At 31.3% G+C, this 22,390-nt stretch overlaps 1 protein-coding gene across 1 annotated transcript in view; it reads left to right on the plus strand.

Moving 5' to 3' along the window:
- The first annotated feature begins 274 nt into the window (after window positions 1-274).
- Window positions 275-22,390, plus strand: part of LOC110995186 — a 66,549-nt gene continuing 44,433 nt past the window's right edge. The window contains exons 1-2 of the mRNA XM_022262234.2: window positions 275-551; window positions 9,714-9,923. Of these exons, the coding sequence (XP_022117926.2) occupies window positions 9,756-9,923 (168 nt within the window). The 5' untranslated portion in view covers window positions 275-551; window positions 9,714-9,755. The remainder of the gene's footprint in view (window positions 552-9,713; window positions 9,924-22,390) is intronic.

A 22,390-nucleotide genomic window follows, 5' to 3' on the forward strand; every position in this document is an offset into this window, starting at 1 on the left:
AAGATACATTAGAAAGCACCTAGGTCACGTTTCTAAATATGTATTATGAAAATATTGCCAATCGACCAATTAAAACAATAGAATGTGTAATTCTACTAGATTATTGCTGACAATGTTTTCTCCTAATGTCATAACCACTGTTTTCTGCATACTAATGTGTGTGCCGTGTGGTAGTGAGCTGAAAAAGAAGTTACTTTCTTCAATTTATTTTTTATGAGATTCTTGAGGCAGCGCGCGGGCGTCAAAATAAAACAATCAACAACTCAACCGGCTTTCCTTGGGTACGGACGCGCGTTTCTCGAGTCGATGCCCGCGAGGAAGTTATAACGCGGGAGATTTGAAAAAAGAACGTTATAGTTTTGAAAGTGGAAGTTTGGTGTTTTATATGATTTATTTGATCAATACAAGTTTGAAGTTAAAATTATTTGCGTTATTCTCGTGTTAAATGGATTTGGTGCTACGTTTAAATTAAAACAATAGCTGAGAAGTGTAGTTCTTTTGTTGGGAGAGAATAAGGCTCTTTATGTTGAACTTTTTTGGAGCATATTAAGGTAAAACTATTAATTTGAATTTTTGCTCTTACTTTATCTACAATAATTTGAAATCTATTTTCTTCTCAAGTATATGTATTTTTGATAAGTTATCAGGCTACATAAACCGCCTCTGTGTTTCAAATGATAAAGCGATTGGTTTTCTCAACGCGTTTTACATGAAGTAGAAGTACTTAGCGAAAAATAGTATTATAAATAAATTGTCTTTGAATACTATTAAGGTAACATTTAGTTTTTGTTATTAATTATATAATACTATAGAGAGATTGTAATTTTGTTAGAATTCAGTTTATTAAGTCTATTTTATGTTTAGTTAAAAAAATCTGAAAAAAAGCAGATTTTTTAAAAGATTTTTTCAGATCGTTACAAAATTTCTAAAGGCAAATTCTATATTTTTTTTAAACAAAATCATTAAAGTATCCGATTATTTCAAATTTAAATTTTCTTACTATATAATTTCGTGTAATTGTACCGGTGATTGACCTTATCAGAATATTACGTAATCGGTGTTATTCTCTAATTAGAAACTGAAGTTTGACCAATTCAATTAGTAAAGCCTTTACGTACATCTCCGATTAACAGCGTTTTTTACTCAATAAGCTGTAGGAAACATTAAAAAATTCTGGACAGCGGAATTCGCATATTGCTAGCCTGTGCATGCATTCCATTTGTTTTTTATACTCTATGCCCTATGGACTTGAAAAGGTCTCGCAACACGTGAATGGAAGTAAAAAAACACTTGAGAAATAGTCCTATATATAGGTCCGCTTAATTATTTTATGTTATCTTCGTTTGTAATGATTAAATATTATGCATTTTTTATTTTCTGTTGCTTAAAAGATCAAGTATAATTAGTACTGACATACATAAAATATTTTTTCTAGTATAAAATACATTGTACACAAAGAGTTAGCCATAACAGTGAAATAATTGACCAAAACCGCTCAGTATTATGATTTATTTTTACTACTGCATGCATTATGATGTAGTACAAGTGCATATACGAAGTGTATTTATGGACGATTAGGGAGAATTTATAGAAACAGGTGAAGTCAACACGTGCGCGTTCAGGTGGTAATTTTTTATTCATATTGCGAGGAAAATATAGCACCTTTCAAGTTGTCTCGGATTATAATTGTGTGTCACAAACTGTATGGTTTGCTATTTATATTGTTAACAAAGTGTTATTTAAAAGGCAGATGTTTTGTCGTAAAACATACGTAATTATATTTTGAATTGTTATAAGAATTCGTAGATACGCCAAGACTCGCTTTTATACTGCCCCAGTTGAGCACCTTAGTGTCATATTTTGTATAGCGAGTTAAGGTAACCATGGTTTGTCCTCAGCCTAATATTAACCCATCAAAAACCCATTTGACAGCTGTTATAGGCTATAGAGCAAGTTAAGTCAAACTCTTTGGTAAGAATTTGAGCACAAAGCCGTACAAATTTGCAACATCATTAAATTTGACGAGTTGCAGTCTCCGACATACTCATTATTCTAGTCACTGCTCACCAATCTTTGTAACCCTGTCATTGACGGATGATTCCTCATAATGTTACATTGTCACTGCATTAAACATAATGGCTTTATATCTTCGGATGTCCAGTCACGCCATTTAAAACTGTTTTTTTTAGACAGAGGCAAGTGAACAGCCTCATATTCACTTTAATAAATTAACTCTTATATTCGAAATATTGGCGTGTAAATCAATTTAAAATGGCGTTAAAGATACACATCAAAGAAGACTAAAATTAGGCAGTCTGATGGCGAAGTGCATCTCGTTAGTATTATAATATTAAATTTCTCATGCAAAAAAATATAATTTTGTAATGAGAAAGCCTTTTAAACTATGTCAAGTGATTCTGCCACCCATGGACTCTCCTTCCAAGACTAGTAAAACGAATAAGACATAGACAGAGACATATTATTTATTACAAACAAAACACACACACATAAATACACAACACAGCAGTAATCAAAGAGAAAATTTTAAATAAAAGATATAAAGAGAGGTATATTATGTTTTCCTATTTAGTAGTCTTACAAGAAACCAATTCAACGATCGTGAAACTTCTAAAGGTTTGGTTTTAATACGTGCATATAAAGCTAATTGATAACATCGTAGTCTCTTTAGTTTTCTGCTTGATGTTTCAAAGAGTGTAACTGGTTTGGCCCGAATTGATCATGACGCCGGCCCTTTGTTCGAACAACGCTTGATTAAATTGCAAACACCCGTACAGTCATTATTTATTACGTTAGATATTTAGTAATAATATGAATACGTACGTAATATACGTACATAATATCATGAAGTTTTGAATGGATCCAAAGCAGAAAAAGGCTTTTACTGTCTTAAACTTCTAATAGTATAATAAGTCAGTAACTTGCATTTTATTTCGTATTTGTTCAATATATCAATATCAAATCATTTATTCCAATTAGACCAACTAAAATGGCAGTTTTGAATGTTAAATAAAATATAAAGATGATTCTAGTTGCCCCTTCCAAAAGGTAGTTTCGTGTGGAGAAGAATGGGTAAGAAACTACTTACTATTAATTAGTTATAATGTAAAACACTGTGATACATTTAAATTATCTTCAGATATATTAAAATATCTTGTTAGTGTAAGTAATAATATTCAGAATTTTCATAGTTATCACTAGCCATATAACCCATACTAATGATTGATTCTAATACAATGCCAGCCGAACCAGATTTTAATACCCAATAAAATTCGTGCCGCGCTGATTTAACTCGTGCCACGGGTCGGCGCACGCGCAGCCTCCGGTTTTGCTCCTTTTGTGTCACGTACTGGTTTTATGTGTGTTCACTCTCGTGAGTTGTGTCTGTACGCACGTGCATATTATATATAATATTAATATATATATAAATATAAGCTATTGTTGATTGGTTTACAATAACATGACTCATGCATTGAGCTATGCACATTATTGTGCCGCATTTGAGAGGTCAAATTGATTCTTTAAAACTAACGCTAACTGTATATGCAATTATTATTAGGTTTTAATTTTAATTTGGTTTTATATAGGTATTATATACTATGACTATTTCTCTCTGTAATCGGTAGCTGACTGAGTGTCGTGGTCAGAAAGGAAATATGTGGAGCGGACGTTCTGTTTCCATTGGTCTGTCCAGCGCATCTCTTATGACAGCGTATAGTTTTGAGGACGATGAGTCTTTTACTTGAAAGGTCGATCAGTTTGGTAAACCGCCATATCAAATCTATAATTAATGCTTTTGTTATATTATGTCAAATCAAAACAGAATAGAAATTCGTTAGATTATTTAAATTTGACCCAGAATACGTACACTTATTAAAATAGTAATAAATGGTTTGGGTATGGAGATATGATTTTCTGTATCCTCTAATCAATAGGCTTAAATAAAGACCTAGTCGAATAAAATATTTAATTCAGTAATAAAATCTTTAGGAATGTGAATATGTGGTTTGCACTTACAGCTATATTAATTGACGTTGAATCGATGCGGCAAACTGATAGAACCGATGGCCGACGGATATACAGCAAAAAACTTAATAAAGCTTGTCAATACCTTCCGTAAATGAAATAACAGAAAACTGTAAAGTCTAATGTTAGTCATTTGACATATTTCGAATAGTATCCGTCTAGAAAAAGCATGTATGTTTCTTTAAAAAAAAATTATGTAAGGAAGGCAAACGGAAAGGAGCTTCACTTGATGCTAAGAAATACCGCCGCCCATGAACACTCATTGCCAGAAGGCTCGCAAGTGCGTTGATGGCCTTTTAAATTATAACATAAGTACATTGTAATCTTACGTACATTGTAATTCTGTACGATATACCAAAAATGTCAGGCTTCTAGTTGGCGTATTTATAGGTGCACACAACTTGATTTGGTATTGAAAAAATATTTTTTCCGAGTATCCACTGTAAGCCACTGGAATGTCTTCTATATTTAGACCAGTTTTGTATACAATACTATTCTTTGATTTACCACCATGGAATTAGATTTACCTTATCATTGTTATTATTTCGATTTGATTTTACATATTGTTCATGTAAGGGTCTAAAGAGTCCACAATATAAATACATATTTTTTCCGGTGCACATCATCGCCTTGAACTTTAAGCTCCACTTGAACCGTTATGAGAAAGCTTTTAAGTTTATCGTCTTAAAATTATTTATTACTAATGGATACTTGACTTTTTTATTATTCAAAAGCCCCACTTAAGCCGTTCTAAGAAATGGGTAGGTCCCAAAAAATATATCATCTCAATCGAATAGGGTATCTTAAAGTTCAGTTGAGAACACCAGTCTGACACGATATTTTAAAACACTGGATTGAACTCTTACAAGGGAGTCAAATTCTAGTACATTTTGCTTTTCTTGCTGTTGTTTATTTATGTACTATTAAATTGAGACATCTGAAATTCACAAGCCGCCTAATTCTTTGTTTTTGCCTCCGTCTGCATCCCAATTATTAAAGTCTACTAAAATTGTATTCAAGGATATATACTACTACATAGATTCTATAAAATAAGAGTGAAAACGCTGAACTATTTGCGCCACATATACTTAATTAGTATCTACCACAGATTTAAAAAAGAACATTATTTTTATTACTGCACTTTGAATTTTTAAAATTAATTTCAAAATGGCCACCCATGTCATATAATTTTTTCCACATTGAAAAGTGAGCGTGTCTAACAAAAGAATGCGGTCTGCGGTCGCCCGATTATAGTTGATTACAATTATTATCACTTATTACTCTAAAGAATTCACGTACTAATTTTACTCCACTTATGGTAGTTGAATTTTATTATAATATCAGGTACAACTTTTATATACATTGTATCAAATGTATTACGAGATTTTTCGTACGATGTCCATATACGAGAAGGACTGCTAATATTTAGAAACGAATCATTGCGCTAGTCTATGTATGTCTTATACGTCAAAAATACATTGGACTTAGTTAAATATCTTGCCCATAGACATAACTATATGCTATTCTGGTGTATATTGATTCTAAAATTGCATTTTTATGATTTTGTTTTCACTAGATAAAAATAGGAATTAAAAAAAATATTTAAGCGTTGTCTTTTTATATTTGGCCACCTTAACTTAATATTTCATCGTAGAGATATAGTAATTTCAAAAGTGTCAAAGAAATTTTATTTGCTACTAAATAAACAAAGGCTTCATCACGTCAAAGGTTCAACTTTTTGACACCACCGGCCTTGTGAGAAGATTGAATCGGGAAAAATCATTTGAATTAGTGTTAGTGCACGTAACTCTTAAGCGCTAAAATGGTAAGGAAAAAACACAAGACCAGAGTATCTTCCCCTCAATAGAGAGTATTATTATTATTTTTAAGTAGTATATTATTAAGTAGTATTATTGAACACTTATATAAACAATTCTTAGTAAATTTCTAATTCGTCTTAAGTTAACTTAGATCGTAATTTTCAATGATGTCTCATTGAGGCAATATATAAAAAAAACATCTGCTAGATTTAGCTATATCGAGTATTTATATAGTTTAATTATTAAGGAATCTACTACTTAAACGCTTATGAAATATAAAAAAAAAACATTGGCATTTGTTGTGTATTTCCGAATAAGAATGTTAAATGTTAAAGAATAATTATTGTAATGAAACATTACTAGTAAAAGAAATAAAGATCTACCTATATGCAATAAATAATACACGGTGAAGAAGTTTGAATCTGATTTAAAAATGTTAACACAACATTAACAGAAATATAAACAGCGTATGTAGAAAAATCTGTATACGTTAATTTGCTTCCGTAATCATTGCATTCCTGTATGAGCTACCACAGTCTCACTGCGTAGTGAAGAAACAGTTTTTCAATAGATCACCACTAGATCGTTTCTTTGTTTTTGCGACTTAAAAGCTTCCTTAGTAATTGTTTGGATATAGATTGGATATTTTACCAAAAACAAATAAAAAAATAGTGATGACTTGTTAATGTCACAATGTAGTATATATCAATAAAAATAGTACATTTTCCTCCAATTGTTGGAGTTACTCCTCGAGAGTATAACTACTACCTTCAACAATTGTATTACATTCATTTAGCATTCGTTTCATTGCAATTAGCATTTAATTTAAAGCATCCCGCTGCCCCAGGAACAAAGCCTCCAAAGTAACAACAAACAAACTATTTAGCCTTTGTATTTAACTCATTACCTTATTTTTATCTGTTTAGTAATCAATAATTAGGCAAATAAACTTACCGTGGGGGTGAGAATACAAGACGAAACGCAATGATTGTGTGCTTCGTTAGATTGTGATTGAAATTCTCAAGTTGTCATTAATATGCATTGACATATGACGTCATCTGTGTCATTCTTTTTAACATTCTCACCACTACTTGTTTTATTCAAACAAGGGTGTATTAATGTTTTTACGTTAGATAATTTCAATTACCTACCTTAATCTTAATATATATAAATCTCCGGTCACGATGTTTGTCCGCGATGGACTCCTGAACTACTTAACCGATTTTAAATTAAATTGGCACACCGTGAGCTGTCTGGTCCAACTTAAGAGATAGGATAGCTTAGATCTTTAATAATAGTCGCAATTTTATTTTATTGCAAATTATTTGTTTATTATTTGATACAATTCTAACAGATGGCGCTGTGTTAAGAGTACCAACGTTTCACATAAGGTCTCCTACCGTTTCCCTTGAATAGTTTACTACTAAGTAACAAACATCAACCTTAGCCACAGCAACGCTTGGCCGAGTCTGCTAGTATAGTATAAATCTTAAATATTGATAAGAATGAATGTATGAACAGAACATTTAAACACTGGACGTTATATAGTCTGTAATACGCCAAAGCAATTCGGTTTACGCAAGTGATATCCAGGAATTAACCTCGATTTTTGGTAAATTACCAAACATCGAATCTGATTCAAATAGTTCGATTTCGTAATATTTATAAAGTTTCAACGCTGCTCAATTTTATCAACGTATTTAAAGTGAATCCTATATGACTTTCTCATCATCGGAGACATTCAAGATAAGACAGACAGACAGATATAACATTTATTACAAACAAAAGACACACATAACCATACAAAAAAACTAAGACACTGTTTTATTATATATACCTTCAAGTCCTCAAAGAGTGTATCATTTTTTATAGGCCGGCTATGCACTTGCGAGCCCTCTCGCAATGTGAACTTAACATAAGATCAAGTCAGCCCCCTGCCCGTTATACATATATAAAATAATAAATGATACACACGAAATCTACTTCAAAGAATTATCGCGTTATAATGTTGCGAAATCGCATAAATTATTCAAAATCGAGACGTTTCAGTATTACCACAGACTTGCAAATTAAGCAGAAAATCTCAGAGCCGGCAATAAATTAGCAAATAGGTCTGTATTGCACAGAAATAAATCATTGTTTAAAATAGAACGGTTTATAATTTTACAGTCGTTTCGCCGAAGTTAACACATGTACCGGACGCATAATAATCGATGTCTGGTTTACCTCAAAATTATATTTGAGGCTAGATAATAAAATAACTGGCACATTTATTAAAACATAAATTGGCTGAAACACGATGGCTCAATATATCTCATAAATTGATTTTGACTAGTTTTCTTTCTGTAAACCACTTATAAGTGAGCTCTTGTATATGCTGCGAATTTCAGCACAAGGAATTTGGTTTTCTTTGCATTTTAATACCTAAATCAAATACAATAGAAAATAAATTGTTTAACTATTGGAAGTACAGACGGTTCAAACCATCAAAAACTCAATGTTTCTGCCTGTGAATTTTTTGTGGTCTTGGAAATGTAAATTTGTTACATAAATAACTCGACTACTCTACTGATTTTAAATCGCACTCAAAAAATTAATATCATTGTAAAGTCGACAACCTTACCTACTTGCGTAACAAAAGACAGTTGCAATCTACATTTATTATGACATAAAAGTAAGAAATCACATTAAAGAATGTACCTAATCATTATGTCATCAACTGTCAACTATAAAGGTTAGGGGCGCGGGCACAGACTATAATCACAGCTGGAGCCTTCCGCGTAGCTTCTCACACGACGACAAATGACTTAATGCTTCTTTAAAAACATTAAAATGTTTGAAGAAATACATACTGCCGTTACCTGTATAGTAGTTAGAAAAGTGTCTTTATTTTCCTGTAATGGCTTAGTACAAAATTATTTTATTCGGTATTCACTCACAACTTCGTAAATAGAGTACAAATTAAAATCAAATTTAAATATTGCGGAAAAGAAAATGTAAACAATGGATTGTTCAAAACAATGTTCGAAATTAAACAATGAATTAATAATTAGCTGCGTTTAAAACAAGGAATTGTTTTACGCAATTATTACTAAGTAATGCTGCATTTCGTAAAATCGAATGTATGAGAAACAAGATACCCATTGTTTGTTTTATTCGGGAATTGTAATTAAGATGGTGAAATGCTATTTAAATCGACTTTAAAACGGCAGAAGGTTTTTAATTCGGAGTCTTATGATTCAAGACGATTTTGAATTTTGCTGAATTTCTCCACAATTTTCAATCACGTTCATAATTCATTTAATATACAATCATATTAAAACATATATATTTTTTAAGTAACAGTACGCACGCGCCAATAATAATATTCGAATAATAATAGTTTCGAATTTATCGTAGTAATTATTTTTTTGCAAGAAGTACATAAATATTATAGTATAATCTATAGTAAATCTACAAATTCTGCCACATATACCTAATGGCGTCCAAATTTGCCTCAAAAGGAATTTTTCATAGTAGCTCCATACATAAGTTATGAGTCATGTCATTATAGAAAATTATTACTACTTCATCATAATATTATTAAAATATATAATTACGTTCTAAAATAAATATTAATTATAAAGTAGTCATTTGAAGAAATAGTTTTGTGGACTGTAGCGATATGCAATACATGATAGGCACAGTCGGGTCGGTACGTCTCGACTCGGTACTTTAATAAATAACGAACCTTAACAACTTAACCAAAATTAACATAGGTTAAACACTAAAAACAATGTTATACATATACGAAAACTTCATCGTTTACTCTATCTTCCGTTTATTGTAATTACCCAATACTCTTTCCAGATGATGTATCAATCTAGGGAAAAATCCTGACTGAAGACAAATATGGCGACAACAATGTCTGCGCCCGCGCACGATCACTACATCCACGACGGAGAGCTGAGACCTCAGCACTCTCGTGACAATTCCAGAGATTCGGGAATATTTCACACGACAAAGGGCCTCTGGAATGCGCCAGGACTGAATAATTGTTTCCTCAACAGTGCTGTGCAGGTAAGGACAAATATATAGTACTACTTAATAAACGAAGCAATGTATTATTGCTTATATAAATGGTAGTTACCTACGATATATATACTTTTCTTAGATTGTAATATTATACGATTGAATCAGTGTCAGCGTTTTTGTTTTTTTAATTAATAACTATTACATTTTAAATAATTTGTTTTGTATTTGTATATTGTATTAGGGTTTTCTTTCTTTATAATATGTATATGTCTATCTGAAAGATCAGTTATATGAAAAAATAGATTAAAATAGTATATAAACGAGTATTTCGTAATATATGCCGACTAATGTGAACGTGTAAACAACGCAAGTGTTAGTAAGTAATTGAAAGTCGTGCCAATTAACTTTTAAAATCTTTACAACCTTCAAATGTCGTTGTAATTAACAATATTTATTCTTAATACTACTTCTAACAATACTTACTGCAAGAGACTTACTTAAAAGAGTACCGAGAGTTTTTTACGCCGGCTTTTTCTCTCGGCTTACAACCTTTGTCTTATTTGCCGATGAGTAGGCATGTATGTCTACAGGTTCAAATTTAATGACATGGAAAAAGTGATACCTGTCTATCCTTTGTTCCAATTTATTTTAAACGTATTTTAATTTAAATACATATAATAAAAGTAGGTTACATAAGTTATTAGGCAACGAGTATTCTTATCCACCACAATCACGAATTGTTTTATTACTATAATAATTGTTTAATAAATAACAAATACATAAGTTTTACAACAGCTTCCAACTTACCGATCCAGCTATACCGATAGAAATTTAAATCCCATAAAAAATGTGACAGCTTTTGATATCTTTCAACGAGAATTTGTGCTTTGAGATTATGGCTTACGTAAATCGGATGATAAATGACAGTTATATATTTTAACGTTCAATTTTGGAGTCGTCTTTTATAAAAAGTGATGTCGCAATGGAATACATTTTGTGTTATCGTTAAAAATAAGTAGCTATTAAAGATTTTCTGACTCGGTTCTATGTTTTATTTATTTATTTAAATATAAGTAATCTTACAGCTAACATAATATAAAACATAACACTAAGACAACCCAGAAAGCCAAAACAGATTACATAGATAAAAAATATCTGTGAAAAAGAAAACAAGTGTGTACAAAAATAAATTATAAAAAAACGAATGTTAACTGAAATTTAACATTTGAGACAATTAATAATACTCAATATTTCAAATTACAACTTTAACAATATCATAATCTTCAAATACTTCACATCTTTTTTGATGAGGTGGAAAATATCAACAGCTAATTCGAGTTTGTACAAGGCACATGAAACAATTTTGTGTATCTTGTCGCATAAGGAGGAGGGATTTTATGGGAAATTAACGACAGCAAAGTTTCCAAGAGGACCTAGGAGGTTGACGCGTTGTTAAAGTCTCCTTTTATATTTATAGGCGATTCCCAAATATTTATTTTTCAGCATTTCATGTTAACCACGGCTCACCGCTCACGAAGGTGTAATATAAAATTATTGAATCGCATCAAACATACGGCAGTAGAACTCAGTTTTATATACATAATTATCTCAAATATTTACGCTAAAATTTTACTACTATTCGCTTTTACTTTAAAATATTTAATTGTTAAAAATACATTTTAACTTGACATATATTATTTATTAGACGGCCATAAATCACCACAGAGGTCATAGCTTTCCTTTATACTGTACGGTTAAGTGTTAGGTAAACAGTGGTCACTCTAAACAATATGTTTCATTCGTATCTTATAACGGTAGGTCTCATTTACGCACATGGTATACCAATTTAAACCTTATCTTAATAACAGGAGAGTTTAAAGTTCTTTCAAATAATAATGATGACACTAAGTTAGGGTCGGCCGATGACGTGACTTTTGTACCAAAGACGCTTTATTTTGATGTTTGACTGGTTATTCGGTTTTTTAGATGTTGATTTCTTATGTTGAATAAATTTGAATCTTATAGATTAGTCCCTTACAGAATGGTAATCTATACTAATATTATAAAGAGGAAAGATTTGTAATATCTTTGTAACGAATTGCTACAAAAAGTACTGGACCGATTTAAAAAATTATTTCATCAGTTTAATGCTACATCATCACTTAGGCATTATTTTAATTTAAAGAAGAAAATAAGGATCCCTACTTAAACTTCAATAATGTTACGTTAGGTGTAAAAAAGCCTATAAAATATCCTTCGTCGCATGCGCTGCGAAAACGATTGATGATATAACAAAAAAATGTTCCACAATATTAAAGAACATATCACTATTACCAAAATTTAAAAAAAAATCCACCTATGTGAAGCCGAGACGGGCCGCTAGTACATTATATATTAATAAAAACATTCGCGGTAAGCAACTCTCACTAATTCCTAAAAAGTCTAGTTTTGTAACTAACTAATTTGTATTTATTAATTTGTAGTAGGTACTCGCGTAAACCAAATTATTTGAAAGCACATTAAAAAAGCTTGGTTTTCAAACTCTCAATACCGAGTTTCTGAGTTCAAACCCAGATATTTCTATGTGCACAATTAACAAGCTCGTGCTGTAAAGATGTATCGTGTGGACCCAAATCGACAGAAGTCTCATCACCCACTTGCTCCTAAATCAATAAATATAAAGATGCCATCTGAGGCCTCCTATAAAGCGTTGTAGCGACATGGATTATTATTATTATTTTAAATTGAAGAAGTTTTTCCATTATTTACTTTGATGGTATAAACGTTTTTATATAGATTTGGCGATATGACAAATTTTAAAAATCACAAAACTCAAAGCTTATATAAATTTATCTCCTTAAATTATTTGTTCAACTTTATGACTTATATCACGCTCTGCGGAAGTTTAGTCTAATCTTATCTTTTTGTAACTTCACATTTCGACAAGTGTAACTTTTACTTTCTTGTTCTACATTTAAAGATATAATCTCCACGAAATAAGTGATGAAATGAAATAATAAACCATGTCACATAGACATGGTTTGCGCAGTGTAATGTTTCATGCCCAAAACAAACGTCAACGAAGAGCTGCCCAATTTGCTGCATCTGTTTATTGACAACTATAAACTGTAAACTTTCTTAATATATTCTGTGGCATTGCTGGCCGTTAATACAAATCGTACGTTCTCATCATAAATATAAAACCTATTTGCTTTAGAACTGCATTGTTATATTAAACGTGTTCTTATTTCAAATATCATTAGCTAACTACGGGTAACGAGAAAAAGTGTCGGAAATTCCAACGTAGTTCGAGGTTGATGAATACGCTCCATTTTACATGCCCGTAATTACAAGTAAGACAAAAAGTTTGGTCGGCCATCGACATCGCGTAATAGCTTTGGGTTCCAATCCATAAAAAGTCGAACAAATCATTATACGAAGACATACGAGGTTATTGTCAGCGATATTACGGTACGCTACGGTCTACGTTGAATAAAGACAATTTTTCTAAGGACCTATATACAATTTTAACATGTAAAACGTCATTCAAGTAATATATAATTATATAAATCATATTACAAATTATATGTTTCTACAAAATCATATTACATGAGGTATTCCATGTATTTTTCTTTGTGCAAATTGCATGCAAATACCAGAATCATAATACAACAATAGGCGTGACTAACATTATTTTCTAGTTTCAAACCATAATACCTAGATCGACCTAAATCCGTGAAAATTGACGCGTGCAAAAAATGTGGCACGCGCTAGGAATTCCAGAAAAAGGGAAAAATATTATATTGAAGATTACTTTGATAGATTGTACGTTGTAATGCCAGAGACGGTCGGTAATTTGCTGGTTTTTTGCTATGAAAATTTCTAGAACGAATCTTGCTGCATCTGATATAAAACTGCTGACTTTTGTTCAATAGGAATACAATTTCAAGATGTTAATCATTTATTTTCTTAAAAATACTGTAAAATCTATAATTGCAATATTTGTAAATAAGCACCATGTATGTACGTCTTCACATAATATAATAATCAAATCAATGCATAAAGTCTATATTAAAAGAGTAATTATGGAGTTGTGGCCCATTCTTCTCCATATTAAACTACATTTTGTAGTTTTCAACTGGAGTAATTTTTTTAAATAATTTTAAGTTGTAATTTTGATTTTCAAACTCCTTTTTCATTGAAATAAATGATTTGACCGTGACTTTAGTCAATAATTAATTAAAAAGTATAAACTTCAAATCTTGTTTTCCTAAGATAACAAAACTAATATTATGTATTAGTTTTATAGATCTTAGAATATCTATATAATTAAACTACTTATCTGTTCTAAATTATAATATTTGTTAGTAATAACAATAGCATAATATGATTTGATACATACATAATAAACACACCATACATTGAAACATAAATAAATATTTAAATCAACATATATCCGACCAGGTTTCTTAACACTTGTAACGTTATTAAATTATCTATGGTGCTATAGATAATACGGGAGATGCAATCTGTTTAATGAGCTTTTGATAATCTTATCTGTGGTAGGGTTCATCAAACTCTTGATGGAGTGACGCGCTTCTAACTTTGTATTGTTTGCGTAGATAAGCATTATTAAAGCTCGTTCATTTAAAGATTGTCAAGGCTTAAACACACTTTAAATTAGGTTATCGTAATACAAGCGATACAATACAAATTTTATCAATTCAATTACTAAATCTTTATTGTTTGATCAAAGATTAATCCATGGAGGTGGATAGAAAAGCCAGAATCTTGCGCAGTATTTCTTGATATACAATTTACATTAGCAAAGATTTTTCGATTTATCAGAGGAGAGATTGAAATGAGGTAGTAACGAAATGAAATAAGATATTATAAAGAGATATTTACCAAACCTAACGCAAATGAGCACCGTGGGTAGTTAATAACAGTGTAAATAATACAAATATATAAATACGTCTGAACTTCGACTTTTCAACATGCAGGTGAAAAGTTCTACATTATTCGTATATGAAATTCGAGATATCGCTCTACTACACTACTGTCTATTGTTAGTAGAAGACGTTCGTCAAAATTCCCAAATTTGTTAATAAATTACAACGCTAACGTAAAACAGCTCCAGTTTTGTGTTTAGTACCCCAAAGAGGCGCATGTCTTTGGACTCCTATTAAAAATCTGATAATATTACATGTTTGATATAAATGATATTTTCTCTGTTCCCGGTAACATTAGGGTAGAGGGTAAACCCAAGAAATGGTATTAATTTCACAATTTATGATGTTTTAATTAATTTCTATGGGGTTAAAGAGTATGCTTTAAAAGTTAAAACTTAGCTTGTTTCTAACCAATTATCTTGTTTATAACCTAAATTTGTGGCCATAAATTCGAAGCAGAGTTCCTATTATGGCTTCCAGCAACAAATTGCAGACATCACAGGATTATAAAAACGTTTAATCACACGTGGAAATAACCTGTGCGTGTCTCTCTTTCGTACATCATTGGACTTTGTAGGTGCGAGTGAAAGGGAAGAGAGTTGTTCCTGAATTGGCTTCTAAACAATCTTTGAACAGGTGCGCAGGTGATTACATAAGTTTTTTACTATTTTGTTTGAAAGAAGGTGCATTGTATGGCTGGCTGTATTTTGGGCATTAGCTTTGTTGTTATTGGACTTGGGTTTTTGGGGTTGATTCTCGTGGCCATTTAAATATGCTCATTGGTAAATTTAATTCATAAGCATGTTTAAAACTAAATTCATTTCAATGTGTTTTGGTTCCTTAGAAATAGGAAAACGAAACGAAGCACCTTCGAAGGTCGGAAGACGAGATAAGGGCAAATATCAGGAAACTTATGGAAAATGAGAGCTGTTAACCAAGTAAACGTAAAGACAGGAAGAAGCTTTTGACAAAGTTGTCGACTTAGCAGTCGTTAATGAAAGGTTCTTTGTGTGTATGTGACTGAATTTTCATTTACTTTTTACTTGCTGACCCGGCTAACTTCATTCCGCTCGTCTAATAATATCGTGTTAGCTTTGGATAAACTTAATTTAGGATTTGATTAAGGAAAATAAATGATGTTACTTTTTTTCCAAATACAGAAGTGTTTTATTGCTTGCCATTGCGAAAGAAGAATTGCAGTTTTACACATTCTCTCTAGCGCCATTATTGCGATACTGCATGTTCAAACACTTTCTTATAAACAACATGTCTTCGATCAAGATCAAAACCTCAAGATCGGAATTTCTTGAACTGTTACGAATTCGATATAAACTAATACGTAGTATTGTCAACAGATGGCACCACATGTTGTTTGCATTCGTAAAATTTATTTATTTATTTATTGTTATTCGATAAATTATCCGACATGCTACTAGTTATTTCTGAAACTAACATCGGTCGTACCGGTCTTGAGTTCTAAGTGGTGTAAGTAACACGACTTTGTTTTGTATTATATATTTTCATATACCGGTATGTTAGTAGAAATACCTGATAGCATCAGAGCTATTCGCAGTGTGATATTAAAACAAAAGCCTTTTAAAACTTCTAATCTTGAACAAAGAACATTAATCTAACAAATTGATCCCTCATGATGGCTTCGGTCAAAATGTCATACTTGAGAAATAGCTAGCACTTTGATTGATAGTTATTGGGGTCATTATGTAATATTTACATTTTAATGTTTATCAGTGGTTTTAAATCACTACTGCTACAACTGCTGGTACCATAAATTCTACTACTTTCAATTGAAGTAATTTTGTTCGGATGAGCTTTTTAACAATAAATAAAAAATAAAAAAAATATTCATGACAAATTGGTTGTAATAAAATTCACATATCGCTAGTACACTAGGGTGGTGTGGGTAATTAGATAATAATCAGGCAGGGGTAGATGATATACGTTTAATACAGTTATTTGAAAAAAAGTAGCTTTAGTGTTACAACTAAATAAGTCTAATAAGACATTAAGTGTGAGAGGTGTGTGTGCGCATGTATTTGAGAGTGCACCTAAAAATGTTTGGCACCTCAGAGGCGTGCCAAGATAGTAAGGTAGATTCGAAATTCAGCGTAATTATATGATTTGTGAGTTTGTACCTGGATAGTTATTAGTCACCTCCACAAATTTTTGTTTTATACAGTATTATTTTATATACTGTACACATATTAGCAATAAAAATTCAAATTAAGAATTCATAGTTTCAAGAACCTTCTCTAGGCAAGATGGCGTCGCTCTAGTCGCTAGGACGTACCCTACCAGTAAAACGAATAACAAACGTATACAACAAACCTATACGTATTAATCTTTCTTAAATTACACAAATACACATTTTTGAAATTAAATCTTTTGGCGCGTTAGTTTTTGTAGGAATCCTCGAAAATTCATTTCGTTTTCAAGCATAGACAATGTGTGGGTTATATGTGTAAAAAACTAAATGATTACTGTTGACGTTATCACCAAATAAGAAAATCTAAGACCCTATTGTGCTTACGTCATACCTACTTGAACGGCCCCTATACCAAGATCTTTTAACTGACAAGCCGCTATAGTAAACCCAGCCAGTGAACAAACAAATTGGTCTAACTCAATATATATCTTATTTATTAGTATATATAAGAGTGCCTGTGCCTAGTGTTACATTACTCAATACATATAAATTTACCTCACAATAGTGTGCTGAATACAAAGCATTGTTGGCGCCAATGTGACAGGGCTTTGACCATTTTGTTCGCAGAAATAGGCAAAACGTGTTTAATGCCTTAAAGAGAATAGTTTTACTGTCAATTAATTAAAACACCTCAAAGGAACCTCTTACGTTAATGGAATTAAGGTAGGATGAATGTCCTTGTAAATCAATTTCGCTGATGTTATAGCCTTTAAAAATTTTAAGGTTTTTATTTCATGCGATTCTATTTTTTCGCATTAAATAGAAGGTATATACTACTATGTATTTGCGTGTTGTTCCCATGAGAATGTAAGTGCGTGCTCCTATTTCAATATGCCTTCTGCTGATGGACAAATCGTTGTTTCTAATTTATTTTATTATTCTTTATTACTCTTGAGTACAACCATTACACCATGTTCCATACGACATCTTGATGTCGTATGGAACATGGTGTAATGGTTGCAGCTCCTTACAAACGTTGCGTAATAGAAAAAAACGTGGCGATTAAAAAGAGTGGCGGAGAGTTTATTGCCATTCTTCTCTTCTACGCCCTTGATTGAGAACTGCCAGTAAATATAAAATTAGAAGCATTTAATATGTATTTTTTTACGTTCATAAGTGTACCTACATTGTATTGCCTATACTTATGAATAAAATTTTGACTTTTACTAAAAATCAGTTTAGTTATTTTTTTGTCTATGCTAATTGTGTTTCATTTTACAAGATAACATTATTAATATATAATAGAAAATATCTAGTAAGATCTGTATCTTTGATTAGCCTTTTTATAATCAGTCGGCCGCTTTAAATTGTATACTAAAACCCGTACATACGATTGTCCTTTTAATCGTTGCATTAATTGACAATACAGTAAGCGATGTGCAGTTTTTACGCGCATTTCTTGAATAGCGACGTGTGCTGTCCGGCCCGCTCGTTATTTCCGACACAGATCACTGTTTTTCCCAGAAACATAAATATTTATGACACTTAAGTAAATTGCATTTACCTAACATAAAATCGAAATCCAGCTAAAAATATGATTTTAGAACTCGTAAAGAATATCTATATAGAACATTTTCTTCTTATTCGTGATAGCAATGATGAAGATATTCTTAATATTAATGAAAATTTACTGATTAAACATAAATTATTTGTCAATCATGGTTTACGATGGAATTTTTATATAGATATAACAATAAACATCAAATTTAGTTTATTACCACGATTCAACAATATTAAAAAAAAAACACACTTAAGTGCGCATACTTAAGTTCTAATACGACTTTTGTTGAGGTAATTGTAACACTAAGACTACTTTTTCTTTACAATATTAAAACATGCATCCCGCAATCACTGTTATCTTGTTACTCATAACATATGAGTGTGAGACTGTCATTAGATCAATATTGTATTAACCAATTTTGTATTAAATGTAGTATTTATTATTATATATTTATTAGTAATAGCAGCAACGAGTTTGTACTATGTAATATAATTTACGGAAATACGTTAGTAAGATATAGGAATAAGACGCGTGTGAAGATCTTCCAGACGGTAGCGTTACGGGTCGTCGCTCGTAGTTACCGGAAGGTACCCCGTGGGAATACAGGGTGCCTTTTATAGATCTATTTAGCATATTACTATAATCACTGGAGCGGTATCAATTGTAAAAGAATCATAGTATTATTTGTTTGAAAAAGTTGTTTTGCTGTGAGCTTCAAGTGTTGTTATTAAGCGCGCTTACGTAGTGGGTTGATTGACTTTGAAGTCTCATATCCCCCATGGCAGGGCATCCCATATATCGGGCATTGGGCAAATGTTCTAAGATATTGTAATTAAAACAGGTTAAGTTTTTTACATGTTAGTTTTGTATTTGTTATCTATATTTTTAGTGGTTATTTCATTTTTGTTAATACAGTTCTTGCATTTTCCCAATAGAATGTTTTTTATTTGTTTGCGATTAGCCCATCCGTTGCCTACAATTTATGTATATGTACTACCAATTCAATAAATTGTAAAGAAAATTCAGTCCAGTCCAAAAAGAACCTTTTTCCAACAACGTAAAAAACGAATATTAAAATTGAAAACTTTATGATTTTTTGTTTACATACTGACCAATTTCCTTAGCACCAGCACTAAAAACCTATAGTATCCGAAAGATATTAATATTAATTAATGAAAACCTTAAATATTTTAAATCCACTCCGCTGCCCTTGTACTAAGAAGTGCATTAGAATAATTAGTTACTACAGACATGAGTAATTCGCCTCAACAATAATTTTCTAATGTTACCATTATAAAAATTTCCCACGGCCACGCAGAAAGTAATTTTAATTACTATTGAAGTTCACTAGGTCGTTTTGTGGCTATTGAGTTATAATTATGAAAGTTTTACACTGTTAAATTTGTTAAAAATGAAGACGTTGAAGACATAGACGTAACATTTATTTCTAACAAAATACACAAATTACAATAATCAAAAAAATAAAAAAGAATGAGAGATAACGTTTTTTTTTTCTTTAAAGAACAGATTTAAAATGTACCTTACATTATAAGTGTGTTATGCGTGTGTGTTGTGGTAAGAAGACAATTTCTATTTTTATTGTAAGTTAAGTAAATGGTAAACACTGCATTTGATGGCTTTGATTACTTACTATATTAGAAGAATACAAAAGTATTTCTTAACAATATGACGTCTTTAAAAATATTTTTTTTTATTCTTGTGTACCAAATTTTTTAAATGTATTTTTATTTTCTATTTCTGATTTTTCTATTACTATAAATAAATAAACCTAGATGTATTATTTAGCTTTTATTTCATTGTTACGTTTAGCTTTTAGGAAATGAATTGTCATGATTCTTACTTTCGTGATAAACATCGTGTCGTGTATATAGTAATCAAACATAATGACATCAAACAAGATAAACACAAGATCAACTTTATATTGCTCACAATAGCTCCCTATAATGACGTGTCCGTTAAAAGCTTCTATGGGAAAAGCTCCGTATTATTTATGTTAAAATGAACTTAACTGTGTTTTAGAGAATTATATTTGTTATAAGTACGTTTTTTTTGAAATCACAACAAATATCCGGATTATTCTAGTTTACATAAATCCCACGCAACTAAGTACACTTTGAATCATGTCCTAAATTTATCACTTATTATTGTAAAATAATTAAACAAATTATATTTAAACCTTATTAGACATTACATACTAATACCTCTTTAGGTTCTACCTAGTTAAATACGACTACTTTACTTACACAATAATGTTTATTTTGGCGTTAATTAGAACGTAAATTCCCTTATATTGTACAGTTTTTTTGGACAGAAACCGGTGGAAGCAGATAGTCCGCGCAAGATGCATCGTTGCTGATCGCGACGCTCAGACATGAGCTGCCGATTAAAGAGAGATAGAAAGTACAATCTTTTTTCAAACGGTTATTTCAGTATACGATTTTTTAAACCGACCATTGCCAATCCAAGTCTGGTTATACGCCATAGTTACTGAACCATGACCCTCGAGTCATGACCTGTAGTTTGTTGAGTCATCCATCCTGACCTCAAAGGAACACGGGCCTTGAAACACTGTGACTAATTCATGAAATTGTAAAGATGTCCACAAAAGCGATTAGTTTGGGTCAAAGAGGGTACATATTATTACGATCGATTGAGCTATTGTCATGCATATCTTCTAGCCTATATAGGCATTATTCTGTACCTCCATCACATATGTTAGTCATAATCTTTTATACGGTGTACGCTCTTCTATTTTGGCATAGTTTGCCTAGAACGGAATTTATAAGCAAAAAGCATTCCACTCAACCTTTTGATTTATTATCGTTTTTTCGAAAGTCGAAAAAAGTGTCGCAAAAAAGATATGTTGTTGACACCGCAATGTTAAATAAAGTCAAACAAATTATTTAGAAATTATTTTGTCCTTGATTAACTTCAAAACGAGAATCTCTTGCTGATAAGGACTTCCACCTTACTCTCTTAGCTTATTTTTGCCTTTCAAGTAACTAAATACCGATATGTGGAACATTTTAATATGCTACCCCGTGATATTATACGTTTTTTTTTATTTTTGTGTGTATTTTCTTTCCTCAATGAATAAATATATAATAAATACTCGAATTGGTCCATCCCTCTTCGAGTTTAAGCAACATATTATGAGATTAAATTTTTAATTGTATAGATATTATTTAGGATAAATCTCAAGTTTCTTTTTTTTCCACTCCAATGCAATTGATCAAAACATAACCTTTACTTATAAAAAATGTAGCTAAATATTAAATATTAACTTTTTACGAATACCTTTTTGTTGAGTTATATCAACTTAAAATTATATCACTTAAAACGCCGTAACAGCGAACGATAAACAAATCTTTATTTAGTCTTAAGTTTTATTACCACACTTGATTGAACTGAAAATTATGCTGACGTAAGTATATAGAAAAAGAATTTACGCAGTCCTTGTTCGTTTTTGTGACACTTAAAAAGCTCAAAGCTTAAAGTTACGGTCATAAATTATGCATTGTGTATTCTGTTCACAAGCGCAAATTACTTTTGGAGCTTTTGTAATCATTACAACTGAGGCTCCTAATATAGTTTGTTTTTTATACAGTTTCTTTGTATTTGATTATTACAATCTCACACATTCATGGAATTGATAAAATAGTCTCTCTGAAACAAGAGACTTCCAGTGCTCCCTTTTCTGTACTACCTGCCGCCAATTGCTGGCTGACTAGATAAGTGACAGCAGACAAGTTTATATTTGGCTAATGGCTTAAGTATATGCATTAAGAATACGGGGCTTAAGGATTTCTTCTCT

Source organism: Pieris rapae, chromosome 2 (genome assembly GCF_905147795.1).
Source record: "Pieris rapae chromosome 2, ilPieRapa1.1, whole genome shotgun sequence".
NCBI classification, from domain to species: domain Eukaryota; kingdom Metazoa; phylum Arthropoda; class Insecta; order Lepidoptera; family Pieridae; genus Pieris; species Pieris rapae.